Below are 18,902 nucleotides of genomic sequence, written 5' to 3' on the forward strand. Positions count from 1 at the left end.
TCACCATAATAACGTAAAATTCCTGCTATCGGTATAATCGTAAATGCAATTAGATCGAGTTTACTACCAGTTTATAACAGATTCCACTAGCAGAAACGCAACTGGAAATTGTTTTTATTGTTTTATGGTAGTAACCCCCAGAAATGTGCTTTAGTAAAATGTGAGGTGTTAATAGTGTATCACTGCCTTTACGGTGTTGTTTATTCAGTTGCTACACGCGCGCAGCTTTGTTTATGTGTATCAAGCGTGCCTCCTCGTTTTGTAATTATGCTTTATTCCCTAAAAATGAGTAAAATACTTAAAAGGTGTGAAAAGGAAGCATCCTGGTGAAGACACTGCAGATTCAGAGAGAAAAAGAAAAGCAATATCGATAAAGAGAACAGAGGCGGACTGGGTCAAAAATTCTTACCCAGGAAAATTTATAGCGGCCTCATACTATGGTTTATGGCAAAAATCACACCAGCCTCCGGCCCACTGGGGTTTCCCCAGTAAGGCTTATGGCCAGTCCACCTCTGCCGATAGAGAAAAAATATGAAATTGTGAAACACTTTGAGCGAAATGAAAGACCATGTGATATTGCACGTGCTATAGACCTAAATGAGGCAATGCCGAGAATTACAAAGAATGCAGAGAAAATAAAAACAACTTTCATAGCAGGAACAACTCAGTGTAATTAAAATCCATTAGATTAAGGCACAAAGAATTGGAAGAGATGGAACGGCTGTCATCTGTTTCGATAGAAAATCAAACAAAAAACAAGTTCGCTTACAACAGAAGCAAAAGCAGTAGCAATATTTTATTACGTAATATATTTTAATAATAATATTAAATAATATTACGTATATTTAATGAGTTTAATATTAAATAATATTACATATATATTTTAATGAGTTTAATATTAAATAATATTACGTATATTTAGATGAGTACAATATTAAATAATATTAAATAATATTACGTAAGTATTTTATTACGATTATTTATTGTGTTTGGTAATGTTTTGGTTACAAATGTGTGTTCAATCTTCGGTGGTCGGCACCTAACCCTATTTTTCCCATAGGGCCTGTTGTTTATATTGCACGATTTTGGATTGCACGAGGGTTTCTAGGAACACAACTATTCTGCTATACGAGGACTGACTGTATTTATATTCTCTCTATTTTGTAAACTCCTCTAACCTTTGTAGCCATTCCAAAGTAGTAGTAGTAGTAGTAGTGGCACATGATGCAAGAAAGCAAGTGTAGGAGCTTATGCAGCATCAGCCAAAAAAAAAAAAAAATCACACCATTCCCTCCAAATGCCTGTCCAGTTCCTCCTTAAATTTATTTAACCTATCAACTTCTACAACGACAGATGGAAGTTTGTTCCAGCAATTAACCACCCGCTGGCTAAAGGCAAATTTCCGCACATCTATTCTACATCTGTCCTTTCTTAATTTGAACTTATGTCCCCGTAGGTTGGTAATCTGAACAAGTGGAAGGATCCCATCAGAATTCAGCGTGCTCAACCCATTCAAGGCCTTATAGACCTCAATCAGATCACCGCGCAGGTGCCTAGTCTCCAGCCACTGCAACAGAACTTAAGCCTCTCTTGGTAAGAGAATCCCTTCATTCCCCTCACCAATCGTGTTGCTCTTCTCTGTACACGCTCAAGCAAATCTACATCCTTCCTAAAATGAGGCCTCCAGACCTGTACGCAGTACTCAAAGCGTGGCCTGACCATTGCCTTATACAGAGGGACAATCACCTCCTTTTCCCTGCTAGCAAAATTCCTATATATCATTGACAAAACCCCATGACCGGGCCTAGCAGCCTGTCTGCACTGCTCAGAAAACTTCATATCTGACTGCACAATTACTCCCAGGTCTTTTTCATTTTCTACCACCTTAAGTGCAGTACCACACAGTTGGTACGTTTCTCTGGGGTTACTTCTACCCATATGCAGTACTTTGCATTTGTCAAGGTTGAACTTCAGTTGCCACTTCTTAGCCCATCTGTCCAAATTATCTAGATCCTGTTGCAGTAGCACACTGCCATTACTGTCATTAACAACCCTGCCAACCTTTGTGTCATCTGCAAACTTCGACATTAAGCCTGATATACCTTCATCAATATCATTGATAAATACACAAAACAACAGTGGACCCAACACCGAACCCTGTGGGACTCCACTAATAACATTAGTCCACGAAGAGCAGCACCCATTGATTACCACCCTCTGTCTTCTCCCACTTAACCATCCTTTTATCCATTGTAGCAACTTACCCTTAATACCATTCTGCTCCAATTTGTACAGTAGTCTTCCATGCGCAACAGTGTCAAAAGCTTTCCTGAAATCCAAGTATATGATATCAAAATTATTTTTTGCATCCAGTTCCTTTGTGACCACATCATAATAACCAATCAAATTTGTCAGACAAGACTTTCCCTTAACAAACCCATGCTGTGTTTGAATTATTGATGCAGTCTTGTCTAGATGATCCTGCAATGCATCTTTAACCAGCGACTCCATTATTTTACCCGGAACAGAAGTTAAACTAACTGGTCTGTAATTACTCGTGTCACCCTTCGATCCACCTTTGTGAATTGGGGACACATTTGCACATCTCCAGTCCGTGGGAACCTCCCCTGAGTCCAAGGATGCTCTCATAATTATGGCTAAGGGTTTGCTTAGTTGCTTTGCCGCCTCCTTTAAAATAACTGGATAGATCCCATCCACCCCAGGTGCCTTTCTTATGTTTAACTTCAACAATTTCTCCTCCACTTTGCTCTCAGTTATTACAAAATCATTAAGCACACTGCTACAATTTGATAACCTTCTTCCATTTTCAAATTGTAATAATTCCTCACGTGTGAATGTAGATGCAAAATACTCATTCAGTTTGTTTGCTATCTGAGCAGGATCATCAACAGTCGAACCATCGATGTCAAGTGGACCAATCATATTCATCCCCTTCCTTTTAGAGTTTATATAAGTAAAGAAATCCTTGCTGTTATTCTTAGCATCTTTTGCCAAAGATTTCTCGTAATCCGCCTTCGCCTGCCGAACCTCCTTTGTGACCTGATTACAGACTAGCTTATATCTGCCACAGGCTTCTGCGTCACCTGATAATTTATATGCATCCCAAGCATTTTTCTTCTCTGTCACGAGTCTCATTAGTTCATTTGATAACCATTTAGGCCTAAACCTTGAACGATATTTCTTAATCGGTATATAAAGTCTAGTCGCTTCCACGATTAATTCTTTGATTGCTTCCCACTTAGAATTTACTGTTTGTAACATCGTCAGTTGATCCCACTGTACAGAATTTAAAAACTGTCTGAGACCACTGTACTCCCCTTTACGGAAGCAAAAACTCTTTCCTTTACCCCTGACGGTAGTTACCTCTTTGAGTAAATCCCACTTCAGCACACTGTGATCACTGCCACCTAGTGGTTCCTTTATCTGCAAATTCTTAATACACGAATGATCACTGCTGATAACCAGATCAAGAGTGTTACTTTCTCTGGTTGCCTCTCGAACATGCTGCTGCAGAAAACAATCATCCAATAAATCCACAAAAGTCTGACTAGTGTGTGAGTGACCAACCCACAAGTTCCAGTCAATATCTGGGAAGTTAAAATCCCCCAATATAAGACATTCTGATTTATTGGCCCACTCTATTTCTCTGTACAATTGTTCATTGTACTCATTCCAGTCATTAGGCCTATAACACACTCCTACTCTTATTTTTCCTTTCGCAGTGCTTATCTCACACCAAACTGACTCAACAGAGCACTGTTCATCTATATTAACTGGGTGCACTTCCTTTGATTTTATGTTTTTCTTAATTAACAGCATAACACCCCCTCCCTTTCTGTCCTGTCTATCCTTTCTGTACACATTGTACTCCCCAAATTCCAGTTCTGCATTCCTTATATCTTTGTGACACCACGTCTCTGCTATCCCAACAATATCCGCCTTTGATGTCTTGACCAACACTTCAAATTCATCAAATTTATTTACTATACTTCTAGCATTGGTATACATGCAAGCATACATGCTCCTATGCCTATTCCTTGTTACCCTAACACATCCCATATACCCAACTATTCCATGATGACTGCCATCCGTCCCTGAAACCCCCAACACCCCTCGCTCCAGGTCGCTTCTTATTCTAATAGAAGTTGTGCAAGAATCACCTTCACCTCTGCCTGCGGTTACTGTTAAACTATTAGTCTTTGTATCCCCCCAAACTAGCAGTTTTCCGACCCACCTAACACTGCCTCGATAGCATCAGCAAATATTCTTGCACCCTTTCTATTTAAGTGTATCCCATCCCTGTAGAAGCAATCTCTCCTGTTAACAAGTACAGTCCAGGCTGAAAAAAATTCTACCCCTTGAGCCTTGCACAATCTTTCCAGGGCCGAATTGATCGACAAGGCTCTCATCATATACTCCCTCCTATCGTGTCTGGGCAGAATTGCAGACACTTTCAAATTCAACCCTATTTCACGGTTTTTTTTCAACAGTGACCTGTACTTGTTGAGTAATTCCGCCGGTCTCCTACTCTTAATATCATTAGTGCCAACGTGTACAACTATATCACCTTTTGTGCCCTTGAAAGATGATATCCGCTCTACAACGTCATCAACCTTTGCCCCTGGCAGACATACCCTGGTCCTGTTCCACCTATCCTTTTTATAAAATATATTCCCCGTCTCCCTGACAATAGAGTCACCAACAATAACTAGTTCCTTTGGGACCAGCGCATTCTGCTTTGGAGATTGCCGCTGTGTTGCCTGATGCCCAGGAGTGAGCTCTGGCATTGAGTTGGGCAGCTGAGAGCCTGATGGGCCCCTCAATTTAGATCTTTCGAGGGCATCCACCCTGTCCTTCAAACTCTCATATAGGCCCATAACAACGCTGAGTTGTCGCCTGATTTCCTTACATCGCGCACACACAAAGACATCCCCCATGGCAATATCATGTTCCGTTCCAGAGAGTTCGGCAAACATTTCACAAGTTGCACATTTTTTTAGGCTGTGATGCGTTGGAGAATTGCCCCCCTCAGTTCTCCCCCGAGTCACAGCACTCCTGCCACTTTGTGCCCGTTGCTTTGCTGCTCTAGTCTGGGGCATGGTAGTTTAAATTAATAAAATCAATAAATTAAATATCAATAGTATTTGAATAGAAACTATTAAATAGAAACAGTGAAGCGTATTACTATATAATTATGCGTTAGAGCTACCTAGCTACCTCAATTAGAAAAAATTTGAATTCCCTACCACTATATCCAAAAACAATGGCTACAAAATGGAACGAAATAACGGTTTTACCTATCGTAAGTAAAATCCACAAAAACTCTTTATCTAAATTAAAAATAAAAAATAACCAGCGTAACTATAACTATATGACTACGTATTAAGTACAATATAAAATAACAATCATGTAAATAAAAGGCAAACACTTATCGTTTTTGCGGAGCCTGTATAAACAGAAAATTTATTTTATAACAGTCTCTAAAATGACTAAAACATAAAACTTCAAGGTCAACTACGAGGGATGATCATTTAATTCGTGGACTGGTACAAGATCTTAATTGTCATCATCTGAATCTTCTGTGGATTTCTTCTCTTCTCAAAATACTCTCCCTTGACTTGAACTTTACACACTTTTGCCACTGTTGTACCCACGCATTAAATGCTTCTGGCAAGCCATTTTTCAAAAGACTGCAAAGTGCTTCTGTTGTGGCTCTGTGAACATCATTGTGTCAGACATGAAATGCTTGCCTTTCAGAGCTTTCTTCAAATGGGGCTAAGTTCAGTAAATAAGGGGGATGTGGTAGAACCCTGGCACCTATGGCAGTGATCACTACTTTCACAATATTAGCCATATGGGGCTTGGCATTGTCTTGATGGCACTTCACACCAGAAAGTTTGGTTACACTGGAATATGGCCGTCCTACCAAGACACTCATTACTATATGCTTCAATCATCTCTTCAACTGTTCCCGATGCATTTAAGTCTGACATAATAACGAATCACATATCGCTGTTCAATCTGTATGTATGGCACAATACTTGCTTTAAATCAATTGTCAGTGACGTGCGGCAAAAAAAAAAACTCTTCAAGCAACACTAGCTCGACAAGTACTGGCATGCATGCACACACACAGTCTGCTCACTAGCAATCAAGGAGAGTGTCTCCAGCAGCAGTTATGGAAAGTTTGCACAGTAAACATAAAATCTTGCACCAATCCGTGAATTACATGATCACCCCTCATATTTCAGAAGCAGGAAAATGTTAACCTAAGTAATTTTTCTCCCAGTGAGTTGTTTTGTAAGAATGGATCAGTAAGCTTGTCCTTTCCAAAAGTCTATGCTATAGAAATGATTGATTCCTTAACTATGTTAGAATGTTCAAGTGAAATTCAATGACTTTTGCAGCCATAATACAAATATTTATATATCTTTGAAAATCTATCTAACATTTAAGTTTGTGAATTATAATGCTTCAAAATATTGTTGTACTTGTGCATTGGGCACAATTGTGACTAAGACCAGGTTGTGCCAGCAGATAAATCTGAATAATTCATGGGGATGGACCCTATCTCCTCTGCCTGAGATTGGCTAATTACAGCCTCAACTTAAGAACTTTTTAGAAATTCCTCCAGTTATTGATGGGACTTGAATGTGACAAATGGTGATACCACTATAATGTGGTGGAAGACCCAAAAATACTGAAATATAAATTGACTAACTATAGTATGACTCAATTTAGAATGACAATTTTAACCAGGAAACTTTTAAGTTATCTTTCATTCTTTATTAGCAATTCAACTTAGTCTTCTATAAGTTCAGTGTCACAGAGATGTGCCAAAGAGATTTTTCTTTTGGGAGGGTGAGGCTTTTGTTGTTCTAAGATTTGTTGGTGCATCAGCAGCTATAATGCACTAATAACTGTATAATATCTTCCTTTGTCTTACAAATAATAGGGTTTAGATAATGTGATATTTATTTTTATCAATTTTAGAAAGAGAAAAATGTCATCCATACCTTCGTGATCTCCTAGAATACACACTGTAATGTTAACTGGTAAGGAGAGGCTGAAGATCAGAGTCACATAAGTAAGCACAAAATTTGGCAAGCGTAATTGATTACACGTATATATGTGCGACTAAATATGTGAACAGGATTTTACATGTATGAAATAAGACAAATAAAAATCACATTCAAGAACAACCAACTTACATGATGTAATGCAAACTGGAACTTCAAAAATGGAACCAAACATAAAATTTATTTATGGAGTAAAGGCAGGCCTAAGTTTCACATTAATAAGTTAAGTTTAGCCTATTTTTATTGTAATGTTTGTTCAGATGTATAATAATTATGGCAGGGATATTTGAATGCTCCAGCCCTTATAACATGTATCTTTTAGCATAGCCTATTCGCCTAAAGGCCTCAAGTTATACATGGCACATGAAATATTAACACATTTAAACATTTCTTAAGAAAATCATTTATTCATTGATTGTTGAAAACTATTAATTTTCATGCTCAGATTCTTCAAAAACATTCTTATTTTACCAAATGTTCAATATTTCTCCATTTTTATTGAGTTCCTGAAGTCATCAATGTTTGTAATGGTCTGACAACATACATATTCGTCAATTTCATGACACAAATGACCAAATTCCCCCCCCCCCACTCCAAGCACACAAGAAAAAGTCATATGGATTTATCTGGACTCAGAAGTGGTCAAAAATGAGGTAAACTGTGATGAGCAGGATAATGGCAAGATAATATGCAAGGACCAAAATGAGCATGCCAAAAATTCACAATAATATTAGCTGTACATGGCATGGTGCCACCTTATATAAACTACTGGGTGTCTATGGGAAATTGAGATGCCAAGGTCATTCCAATGCATGTGTTAACCATTTCACTGAGGGGGCCAATTAAACCATAACTTGACACAGCTACTCACAGTCCTTTACACTCCTTTACACAGCCTACTCTTCAAGCTGCTGGGATAACCCCAAGGGGTCACATCTGGATAGTATGGGATTGGCACACCAAGGATCCTGAGCTGGATATCATCATTCTTCTCTTCCTTGTGATTCCCTTCTATTTCTGACTCTTGTTCTCTCTCTCTCTCTCTCTCTCTCTCTCTCTCTCAGGGTAACTCAGAAATTTTTTTTGGCTGGTGCAGCAAAGGCCTCAGGCTTCCTGGCACCATATGGTTAATGATAATAATAATAAACAAATCATGTTTCTTGTTAACTGAAATTTTGCACCCTCTTTAAAATTTTTTTCATATGTGTATGTAAGTTTCAGGTTTTCAGGTGCCTCTTGAACATTGGTGCCCAGGTGCAGTGCACCCCTTGCACCCTCGGGGTGATCTGCCGCTACTTTAGCCTTATGCTTGATTGTAAGGAGTGACTTCTCTACCATTTTGCCTACTGACCTTTGTATACTGACTTGCTGCCCTATACATGCACATGGGATTCACAAACAGAGTACAGTGATCAACAGCATATACACAGGATTGTATTGCACATACAGCTAGGCGTCCCCGCTATTTTTTGTTATTATATGATGACAGCATGCAATGAAGCATTAATCTCAAGTAAGAGAGAGAAAGAGAGAGGTGTGTGTGTGTGTGTGTGTGTGTGTGTGTGTGTGTGTGTGTGTGTGTGTGTGTGTGTGTGTGTGTGTGTGTGTGTGTGTGTGTGTGTGTGTGTGTGTGTTGTGGGCAAACCCCGTACAACATGGTTTCGCTCTAACATGATTGATAAATTGCGACAATCCTCGCACAACATGGTACTTGTATAACATGGTTTCACTCTAACACAGTTTAAGAACTGCGGGAAATCTCACATAACACAGTATTTTTGAGCTTTTGTGTTGGGGAAACCCTGCTATTTGACAAGAGAGACTGCTTCTACACAGATGAGAATTGGTACACTTAAATAAAAAGGGTGCAAGAATATTTGCTGATGCTATTGAGGCAGTGTTAGGTGGGTCGCAAAACTGCTAGCTTGGGGGGATACACAGACTAAAAGGTTAACAGTGACCGCAGGCAGAAGCAAAAGTGATTCTTGCACTGCTTCTATTAGAATGAGCAGCAGCCTGGAAAGCAAGGTAATAGAGAGCATAAGTATTTTCCAGGACTCCTGGGAGTCAGTGGAACAAGTAAATACATGGATTGTGTTATGGTAACTAAGAGTAGAAACAGATGCATGTACACTTGCATGTACACCAATGCTAGGAGTACAGTTATTAAATTTGATGAGCTTGAATTGCTAATCAAGACATCAGAGGTAGATATTGTTGGGATATCAGAAATGTGGTGTCACAGATATAAGCAGTGGAGAATTGCAATTTGGGAAGTACAATGTGTACGGGAAGGATAGACAGGACAGGAAGGGAGGAGGGGTTATGCTGTTAGTTAAGAAACACAAAATCTAAGGAAGTGCATCCAATTGATGTTAGTGGACAATGCAGTGTTGAGTCTGTTTGGTGTGAAATAAGCACCGGGAAAGGAAAAATGACAGTAGGTGTGTGTTATAGGCCTTATGAACCTGATGAGTATAATGAGCAATTGTGCAGAGAAATAGAGTGGGCTAGTAAATCAGAATGTCTTATAATGGGGAATTTTAACTTTCCAGATATTGACTGGAACTTGTGGATTGGTCACTCGCACACTAGCAAGACTTTTGTGGATTTATTGGATGACTGTTTTCTACAGCAACATGTTTGAGAGGCAAACAGAGGGAGTAATACTCTTGATCTGATTATCAGCAGTGATTATTGATTGATCAGGCCTGTTTCATCAGCACTGTAGATATCATCTGCACAAAATTTCTGAAATAAAAATGGGTAGTTTCTTGGATTTCCATTCTTCTGCACTTACAACATCAGCACTATCTTGTGTTCAATTGATTTTTTACTGTAATCATTTTTTATTCGTTTTAATTTCTGGAGAGTATCATACGGAAGTGTTCTACATATCATATTGAAGTAAATTTCTCTTTGAAGTAAAAATATAAAAAAGGCAAGCTACCATTTTACTGAGCAACAAATTATTTATTCAAATAAATTTCATAATAAATTATTGGCAAATATTTAATATTTAAATATTCTTCATGCAGAACTTTCCATTTTTGCTCATCATCAATATCAACATCGTTAATGACCTGTCCGAGGATACGTACGTTGTCCTTAAAGTGCTTCTATTTAATCCTATTAAAGCAAAATACATAACAAATTAGAGAAAAATATTTGATATTTAAAATTTTAATTTATGTATCAAACATTCGCATACTTGTCCTTCAACTTTTAGTTCCAAATTGTCATTGATGAAGGAATTAGCATTATTAGAGGCATACGATGCAAGAAAGCAAGCTTATATAGCATCAGCAAAAAAAAAAAAAAAATCTTTCCCATTTCACCCATCCATTCACTCCAAATGCTTGTCTAGTTCTGCCTTGAACTTATTTAAGTTTTCAACTTCAGCTACTACGACAGATGGAAGTTAGTCTGCACAATATGGCTAAAGGCAAATTTATCCAGTGTACCCTGCCATGTTTTTTTGATTGACTGTGAGTGAACAAAATCAGCACAGACATCTAGTGCAGATAATGGACTGCCTTCGTTCTCTTCCTGCATGAAGTATCATCGTTACCCTCCAATGAATTTCTTGGCATCCTGTGTAGTCACTCATTCAAGCTCAGATGTGTCGCCTTCATCACTTTACTCACCTTTTGATTCGTTGTCTTGGTGTTTTGATTCAATGCTTTCAATGATTGCATCCACAATCTTCATTTTTGTTGTAACATTCAATATTATTGTCGATACCTTCAAATTCTTCATAGTTCTTAACTATTTGCAGTTCTGAATATTCACTTTTGGCTGTTTCTGGCATCGCCAAGCCTGAAAGCTTAAAACTGCAATGAGAAAAACAGTTTATTTCTCGCCAACTATCAGCAACAAACTGTACCACCTGGAGATGGTTAATCTTTGCACTCACTTCCTTGGCTGTGGAAGATAATGTCAGTAGATTTTCTTCAATTGCTTCTAGGATGTGGTTCACTAACTTTCCACAGTACATCGTCTTCAAATTTTTTGATTCCCATATCCATTGCTTGCACCAAACACATGTTTGGCAGGCAGAAATTCCAGCTGGATGTTTTTCAAACATTCTGAATGCCTAGGGTGTGCTGCACAATTGTCAAGAATTAGAATAACTTTTCTTGATTTCCGCTGTAATTCCAGGTCCCACTTCGTTAACCATTTCTTAAAAATTTCGGAAGTCATCCATGCATTAGCATAGTACTCCACCAGTAAAGTGTCTATTCTTAGCCTCTTAGAGCATTGAGGCTTAGCTCTTTTCCCAATAACCAACAGCTTCTTTTTATCAGTTCCTGACATGTTTGAACAACATAACACAGTCATACGATTCACTGCTTTCTTTGAACGCGACAATGTTACGCAACTGTAGCACAAAGAACAATCTGGCGTGGCACGAAAAATTAGGCCTGTTTCATCAGCACTGTAGATATCATCTGCACAAAATTTCTGAAATAAATTGGTAGTTTCTTGGATTTCCATTCTTCTGCACTTACAACATCAGCACTATCTTTTTTGCCATGTGTTTTTTGAATTTAATCTGATGCCTACATTTCCATCAAGATAACCAACCATCTGTTTCTCTAAAATCATCATGACCCAGCTAACTCCTCAGACTTCTTCTTTCTTAGCTAACTCCTCAGACTTCTTTTTTCAAATTGGACCACTGACACGCACTCCTCATCCAGTTACAATGGAGAACCATTGATTTCGGGCATCCTCAATGTCAGGATCCCTACCTTGACATTTACATTTCTGGGATGCTCTCTGTTTTTCATCACGTGTCCATTCTTCTTGCAGTTTTATCTACTGGTGTGTCAAGCATGCAATTGTAGATTTTGGTACTCCAGTTATCTCCGCCAAACAACGATGACCGATATAGGGTGGATGGTCTTTTATTTGGTCCAGTAATGCAATTTTTCCGTGGCATCTTGTTAAGGGTCCGAAATTTTATAAAATTAAAATTTAAAAAATTATCAAAAATCACAGCACTGAAAAATCTCAGCACTTCCTGATTCGACATTGATTCAGTATCAATGATAGCAAAAGTGCGCACAACTGACACTAATTAGAAACTATGTTCTGAGAAGGCAAAGAGGGAGTGAGACGAGAGATATTTCATTCATGTGCAACAACTAGAAGGGATGTGGGCGGTAGTGTGCTGGTAAATTTTTAACAACCAGCTCACCCTTTTTTTAATAACCCCACCCTCTTTGGAAACTATGGCATGGTTTCTTCCTTTGTGAGAATTACAACCCCTCCTCACCCAAAAGTATAAACGAATTCCATTACAAGACTGTATCAGTAAACATCTCCTGAAATTTTTATGGGCCACTTTCTCTTAGGGTAACGATTTTATGAAGTTCAAGACAATTCTAGAAACATGAAATCTTTAACAGACGTCAAGCATGGGAATGTCATTACCTTAAGAAGCAGCCCAGGCAAAATTAAGAGGATGTTCTGCTAGCAGAGATTATCCCCACACTGCCAAGTAAGGAAAGGGGGGGAAAGGAAGCACAAAGGGTGCCAAAATAAGTACGGCCTGGCTGAATTCAGGCCTCAAAACAGAAAAACCAAGTGCAAACTACTCTGGTTCGAAAGGACTTTGTTTTATTAGGAGACTCTATTGTCAGGGAAACGGGGAATATTTTTTGTAATAAGGATAGGTGGAGTAGAACCAGGGTATGTCTGCCGGGAGCAACTATTAATGATGTCACCAATAGATTGTCAGATTTTAAGGAGGGGAGGGTAAAGAGAATAATATTATTCATGTGGGGCCTAATGACATTAAACATACACAATCTGACGATTTGTTGGAAAAATAAAGGATCATGCTGAGGAAATGCGGCGAGCTAGGCCACATGTCTGCAATTCTGCTCAGACACGATAGGAGAGATGTTAAAAGCCTTGTGGATTAACTCAAGACTTGAAGGACTCTGCAAAGCTTTTGGGGGAAAATTTCTATGTAGGTAGAAGGAATTTGTTTTGTAGAGACGGGATACACTTAAACAAAGGTGGTGCAAAAGTTTTTGCCAGTATTATTGATACCTTAAAGATTCAGGGAAACTGCTAGTTAGGGGGGGGATGTGGGTAATACTGACACGTGTTTATCTGATAATATTGGTCAAAGTACATACCTCAAGAGTTCTTATGTTTCTCCAACTGGACATAATATCTAGATGTTCGGGGGGCAGAAACGTTTCAAGTGAGCGGGCAGCTAATGCCAGGGAAGAAAGCCTAAAAAACTTCAAGGGTTGTTAAATATACAAGAACAGTAAGTCTTAATTGTTTATATAGTAATGGTAGAAGTGTCGTCAATAAAATGAGTGAATTTGAACTGCTGGTTAAAACAAGTAACGTGGACTTATGTCCACGTTACTTGTTTTAACGTGGACATAAGTCCACATTAAAACAAGTAATGTGGTTACGGAAATGTGGTTCCACCTGGAAATAGGAGATGATGAATTTCAGTACAGCTTGTATAATGTATTTAGGAAGGACAGGGTAGATAGAAGGGGTGATGGGATAATGCTTCTTATCAGAAGCAGCCTGTGTGCGACGATAGCTTTCCCGGTTTCAGACTTTTCATGTGCTAGTACAGAATCTGGTGTTTTTTTTTTGTTTTTTTTTTAGGAGCATTAGCAATATGCAGTGATCATTCCCTGACCTTTCCGCGGTGTGAGATAGTTGGAAACAAAGGTATAATGAGAGTAGGAGTAATCTACAGCCCAGGTGATTGTGAAGATTATGACGAAAGCCTCTACATGCAAATGGAATGGGCAAGTGTCAATGTCTTATTATGGGTGATTTCAATTTGCCTCTAATTGACTGGAGAAAATGGGAAGGAAACTCGACATGGGGAACAAAATTTTTAAATCAATTAGATAACTGTTATTTGTATCAACAGGTCAGGGAAAATACTAGAGAAAAGAATATCCTAGACCTCATCATCACCCATGAATCAGATGACATAACAGGGCTGATAGTAGAGGAACCAGTAGAAGGGAGTGATCACGGAGTTCTACAGTGGATGATGAAGAGAGCGGTAACAGTAGTAAAAGGCAAAGGAATGGGTTATAATTTCAGAAAAGGAAATTACGATGCCTTAAGGTGCTACATGGCCTCTATTTTTAGCATTTAGCATTTTTTAGCATTTGTAGAGGCATACGATGCAAGAAAGCAAGCTTATGCAGCATCAGCCAAAGACTGCATGGAAGGATAGAAATCCAGAAAGACTATTTTTACTACAACAGATAGTCTTCCTGTGACCAACAAATCAAATGGATTTAAACAGGCACTCAATGACAAATAAATTGCATGTTTTTAGTGATCTGTAAATTTGCTGGATCTCTAACTGAATGATTATCTGGTGTATTGTTTTTAGTGACCTGTAAACCCAGCAGATATAAAAAGATTTCAATGATGAAGAATATCTTTATACTGTATCAACTTATAAATTTGTACCAACTTATCTGTCTCTCAAAGTCACATTTTTTGGAACTGCTCCACTTTTAGGCTCACAGTGAACAATTGTATAGCAGAATAGAATTATCTTATTATTTTTATTATTTATCTTAAGATTAAATGACAAGTTAATAATTTTTAAGTTAATTTTTATATGTACATCAGTGGAAAAATATATGCCAAATTTAATGTGCAATAATTTAATCAGCAAAATGCACTTGACTACCCTATATGTATATAATGGAATCGTCTGATCTTGGCATGTGTGTATATTAAATACACAGAGGGACAGTCAGCTGAAGATAATTTATGAAATTTTCATAAAAATAATTATAAGCACTTTTTTTGCATAAAAGCAAAACTATACTTAAGCTGAAATGAAGAAAAATAATTTCCTTGTGCAGTGTTTTATTTTTAACAAATGGATTTTATGACTATTTTTTTAAAATAAAAATATTTTTTTGATATTCATTAAAAAAGCATGATTGACTACATTATCAACTTCATTATAATTACTATAAAATATTATTATAACTCTCTCACTTTTCTATGCTCAAGGTAAACATTTCAGAGTATAAATTCAAAAAACTGCAATATATGCAAATTTTAGCTGTCGTTTTTCAGCCATGTAAAACCCCTCCAGCAAAAGCTGTCTCAAGTATAAACAAAGTGGTCCATATATCAGTTTACTAAGAAATAATCTGTACAATTTGGATCTTTAAGTCAATTTCATGCCCACAGTACTTTAACGTTATACTTACATGATGTTATTTAAAACATTTAAATGAACTGTTCAAACTGTTTTCAGTAATTTACTTCTAAAAAAATTATACCTCAATAAACTGATATGTGGCCCACTGTGTATACTATTTCATATATTGTATGAAACTAATCATATTTAATAAAGAAATATTATAATTTTTATTATTTATCAACAAGGAATTTAAACAAGACTATATAATTAAGCTTTTAATATGCTTACCTGATATTACACCTCTTTTGTCTTTCAGTTTGTTGAGCAAAGTTTCAAGTGAATTTGCATCATCATAATGCCTATACAATCTAAGATGATAAATATGAGCAACCAGATAATCTACTACAGATAATCCTGCTAAAATTGGTTCTTTAGAAGAATGACCTAGAAAGGAATTCATGTGAAATTTATTTATTTTGTGACAAAATAAGGGGGGGGGAGGATGTTCAGTCAAATTACAGTTTAACAGCCTTATCAACTGAATAATTAAAATGTAACTGTTTCTTTTTACTATACTGTCACAAGATGAATAAACTTATGAATGCAAAAAAACATTCAAACTCATTTGTATCCATCAAATAAATTGAAACAAAACAGCCATTACATGTGGAAATAACATACAAAATTCATGTTGTTGAATTAAACTACACATTAAGAACTTCAAAATTTTACTTATACTAACTTTTACTAATGGTAAAATTATAAGTGAGAATAGACAAAAAAAAGTTAGACTTTTTAAAATCTGTCTATGCTTCTTAAATTTCCTTGTTAAGCACAGTGAAAGTACACACAAACAGATAACAGCCCATAAGTTTCGCTACACTTCTCAATTCAGGATCCCGATGGAGGAAAAAAAAAAAAAAAAATCCAGAAATGCATAGAGCCCAGGCCTTAAAAGCTTAGTACTTCAAACATACTTTCCAGCTGAAGTACTTCAAGCAACTTCAGATCCAAGTGCCACTCCAACAGGTAAGCCTTTGTCATAATGGAGTTCATTTTCCTGTTTTAATTGTTTCTAAAATTCCCACCCTTTGCATATTTCTTATTACAAAGTTAACCTCTTTTTTGTTGTTTGAATACTTCCCTATTCCTTTGTTATGCCCAATTACTAAGGATTTATACAGAATCTTTTACTTGTAATATTCAATTATCAACTCCATTATAACGAAGCATAGAAGCAAAACTCTCACAAAGTTCTACTGAGCTGCTTCTTAAAATAACCTATATTAATTATAAACAGAAAAGCCTTACACTCCTAGCTTGGACATAAGTCATATGCCTTTAGTGGATATTCTCTCGCATGGGTATCAGCAGTTGTGCCACTTATGGAAATGTGCTTGGTACTTCAAGGTAGTCAGGGACAGGACCAGACAGAGATTGAGAGAGATGGGGGGGGGGACATTGTAATCACTCCTCTTCCATCATGCCTTCCAGGTGCACAAGACCAGTACTGGAGAGTCCAATCAGATCTCAGGTTTATGTAAACTCTGGAGGATCTTCTCCAGGAGTAGAATAGAAGGGAAGGAGAGTGTCGGAAGGTGTCGTTGAAGCAGTTTTGACCATCGTGCGCAAAACATATCGTGACCGTATTTCTTTGCGGTATGGTGTCTGTGACATCATCGAGATGAAGGCCACCGCCCAACTCGTCTGGAGGAAGTTGTCCGTGAGAGGAAATCTTGTGTTTCTTAGTATTCTGGTTACTTAACAGATAGGGCTAATGAACTGATATTTCCAATAACGCGTTTTCTATGTAAAGCAATAACGATGGCTACTTAAGTGAAATTACTATAATATGGGCCACTATAACTAATTATTGTGTTGACTTATTCTCATAAATGTCTCATATGTCTTTAATCTCATGTCTTTAACCGCTTCAGGATTATCCCAAGATATCTCGTTTTTAGTTTTAAAAGTTATTTGGAACAACACAAAATATCTCGGGATACAATAATACCTGAAGCAAACAATAATACCTCCAAATTTAGGACTGAAACGTATTTTCTCTGGCATTTATCTGGCTAATTTTGCATTAGGCAGGTAAATCCAGAGTTTTCTCAGGATTTTCTTACGCCTGGCAACAAATGACTGGCTTTCATTTTACTTATATTGTACAGCAATGTCAGAACAGTAGCACGCATTCCTGTGCCGCCAATAAGCAAAATATAATTTGCCGCCCTAAATGCAGAATACTGAACCCACGAAAATAATTCACAAAAACAATATTGAAAAATATTTTGGCACCCTCTTGACCTTCCGCCCGTAAGCAATGCTTACCTCACTTGTCCACATGTGGCAGCCCTGTGTCAGAATGTAGTTAAGTTTGTGATTACTGCTTGTGCATTCCACTTGATTTTTTAAATTTATTTATATAATGAGTAATGAAGACTTTTTCTGTGCCTTTCTTTTAGTTCAAGCACTAATTTATTAAAAAAAATCTGTATAATTTGCACACTTTTTGGCATACATGAGATAACTCGGGATAGCCCAAATGGGTTAATTATTCCCATGTGGGGAATAATTAACCCATTTTTTCTACGAAAAAATTAAGAAAAAATACAAAAAACTATACAATGAGTATTCGCATGATGCATACTTTTAATCTGTAAAATAAAAAAAGTCGATCCGTTACAGCACATTTTCCGGAAAAAAATGTTCCAGGAAGGGGTTAACATTTTAATCTTCATGGATGGAAGGTGTGATGTATGTTTGTTTATTAATTTGTTATATTACATGTTTTGTTTGAAATAATTGTCTCTCTCTGCTAACTTCATTTACACCAGAGAAAAACCAATTGTAGAATCAAGAAAGGTTTTTGTGGCGTTAAGAGATTTTAAGCGAATTTACATAACTGAAATCTCTAATGTAACACAACACTAATCCAAATCATATTTTATTGGTGGGGTGATTCCCCCCTTTTAAAATATTCAGGATATACAAGATTATTGTCCTATTTTACCAATAGATGGATATATTAAGCTAGAGGAATGTTCAAAACTTAAGTGCACTGATGGTGAAAAAATATTAGGAGCACCTGAATTCCCTATCTTCATTTAGCAACACATAGAGGTCCAGAAAACTCGCTCCAACACTGGCCCCATGGCCGATGTAGTGACGTGAAAGACAAAACTTCCCCTCACCTCTCCTATACCTTCTCTGTGGCTTTCTGAGTATATAACTGTATTATCTTCAGAAATTTTCCTGTTTTCTATGGATAATATTTAATAGTTCTGCCTGGCACTGTAAACTACCATTCCTTTCTAGGATTATTACAGAATTACTAGCATTTTAACTTAATTTAGGTAGGTTTCTTTTGTATGTAGATGGCCTCCTTATGTGGGCTCTTCTGGCTTTTGACTTGCACAAACCGAAAATATTCTCAGACCAACACTAAATAACGAACCACATAAAAATAGGGCAGTCATTTATTTAAAGGTTTGACAATTTTCTTATTCCACGTATTATCTGTGCCCCCTTTAAAGAGAAAGTATTTCAAAAACTAAAAAAAAAAAAAAAAAAAAAAATAGAAAATTGTTACATCTGGCAAAGTCTGGTTTCTCTCGATTATCGCA

At 37.2% G+C, this 18,902-nt stretch overlaps 1 protein-coding gene across 1 annotated transcript in view; it reads right to left on the reverse strand.

Annotated features, from left to right (window-relative positions):
- Grip163 (gamma-tubulin complex component 6) overlaps positions 1 to 18,902 on the reverse strand; it is a 916,232-nt gene that overhangs the window by 871,963 nt on the left and 25,367 nt on the right. Inside the window, exon 3 of the mRNA XM_090384619.1 lies at positions 15,562 to 15,717. Coding sequence (XP_090240745.1) covers positions 15,562 to 15,717 — 156 coding nt within the window. The remainder of the gene's footprint in view (positions 1 to 15,561; positions 15,718 to 18,902) is intronic.

Source organism: Mastigoproctus giganteus, chromosome 11 (genome assembly GCF_048544385.1).
Source record: "Mastigoproctus giganteus isolate SK-2022 chromosome 11, ASM4854438v1, whole genome shotgun sequence".
Lineage (NCBI taxonomy): Eukaryota > Metazoa > Arthropoda > Arachnida > Uropygi > Thelyphonidae > Mastigoproctus > Mastigoproctus giganteus.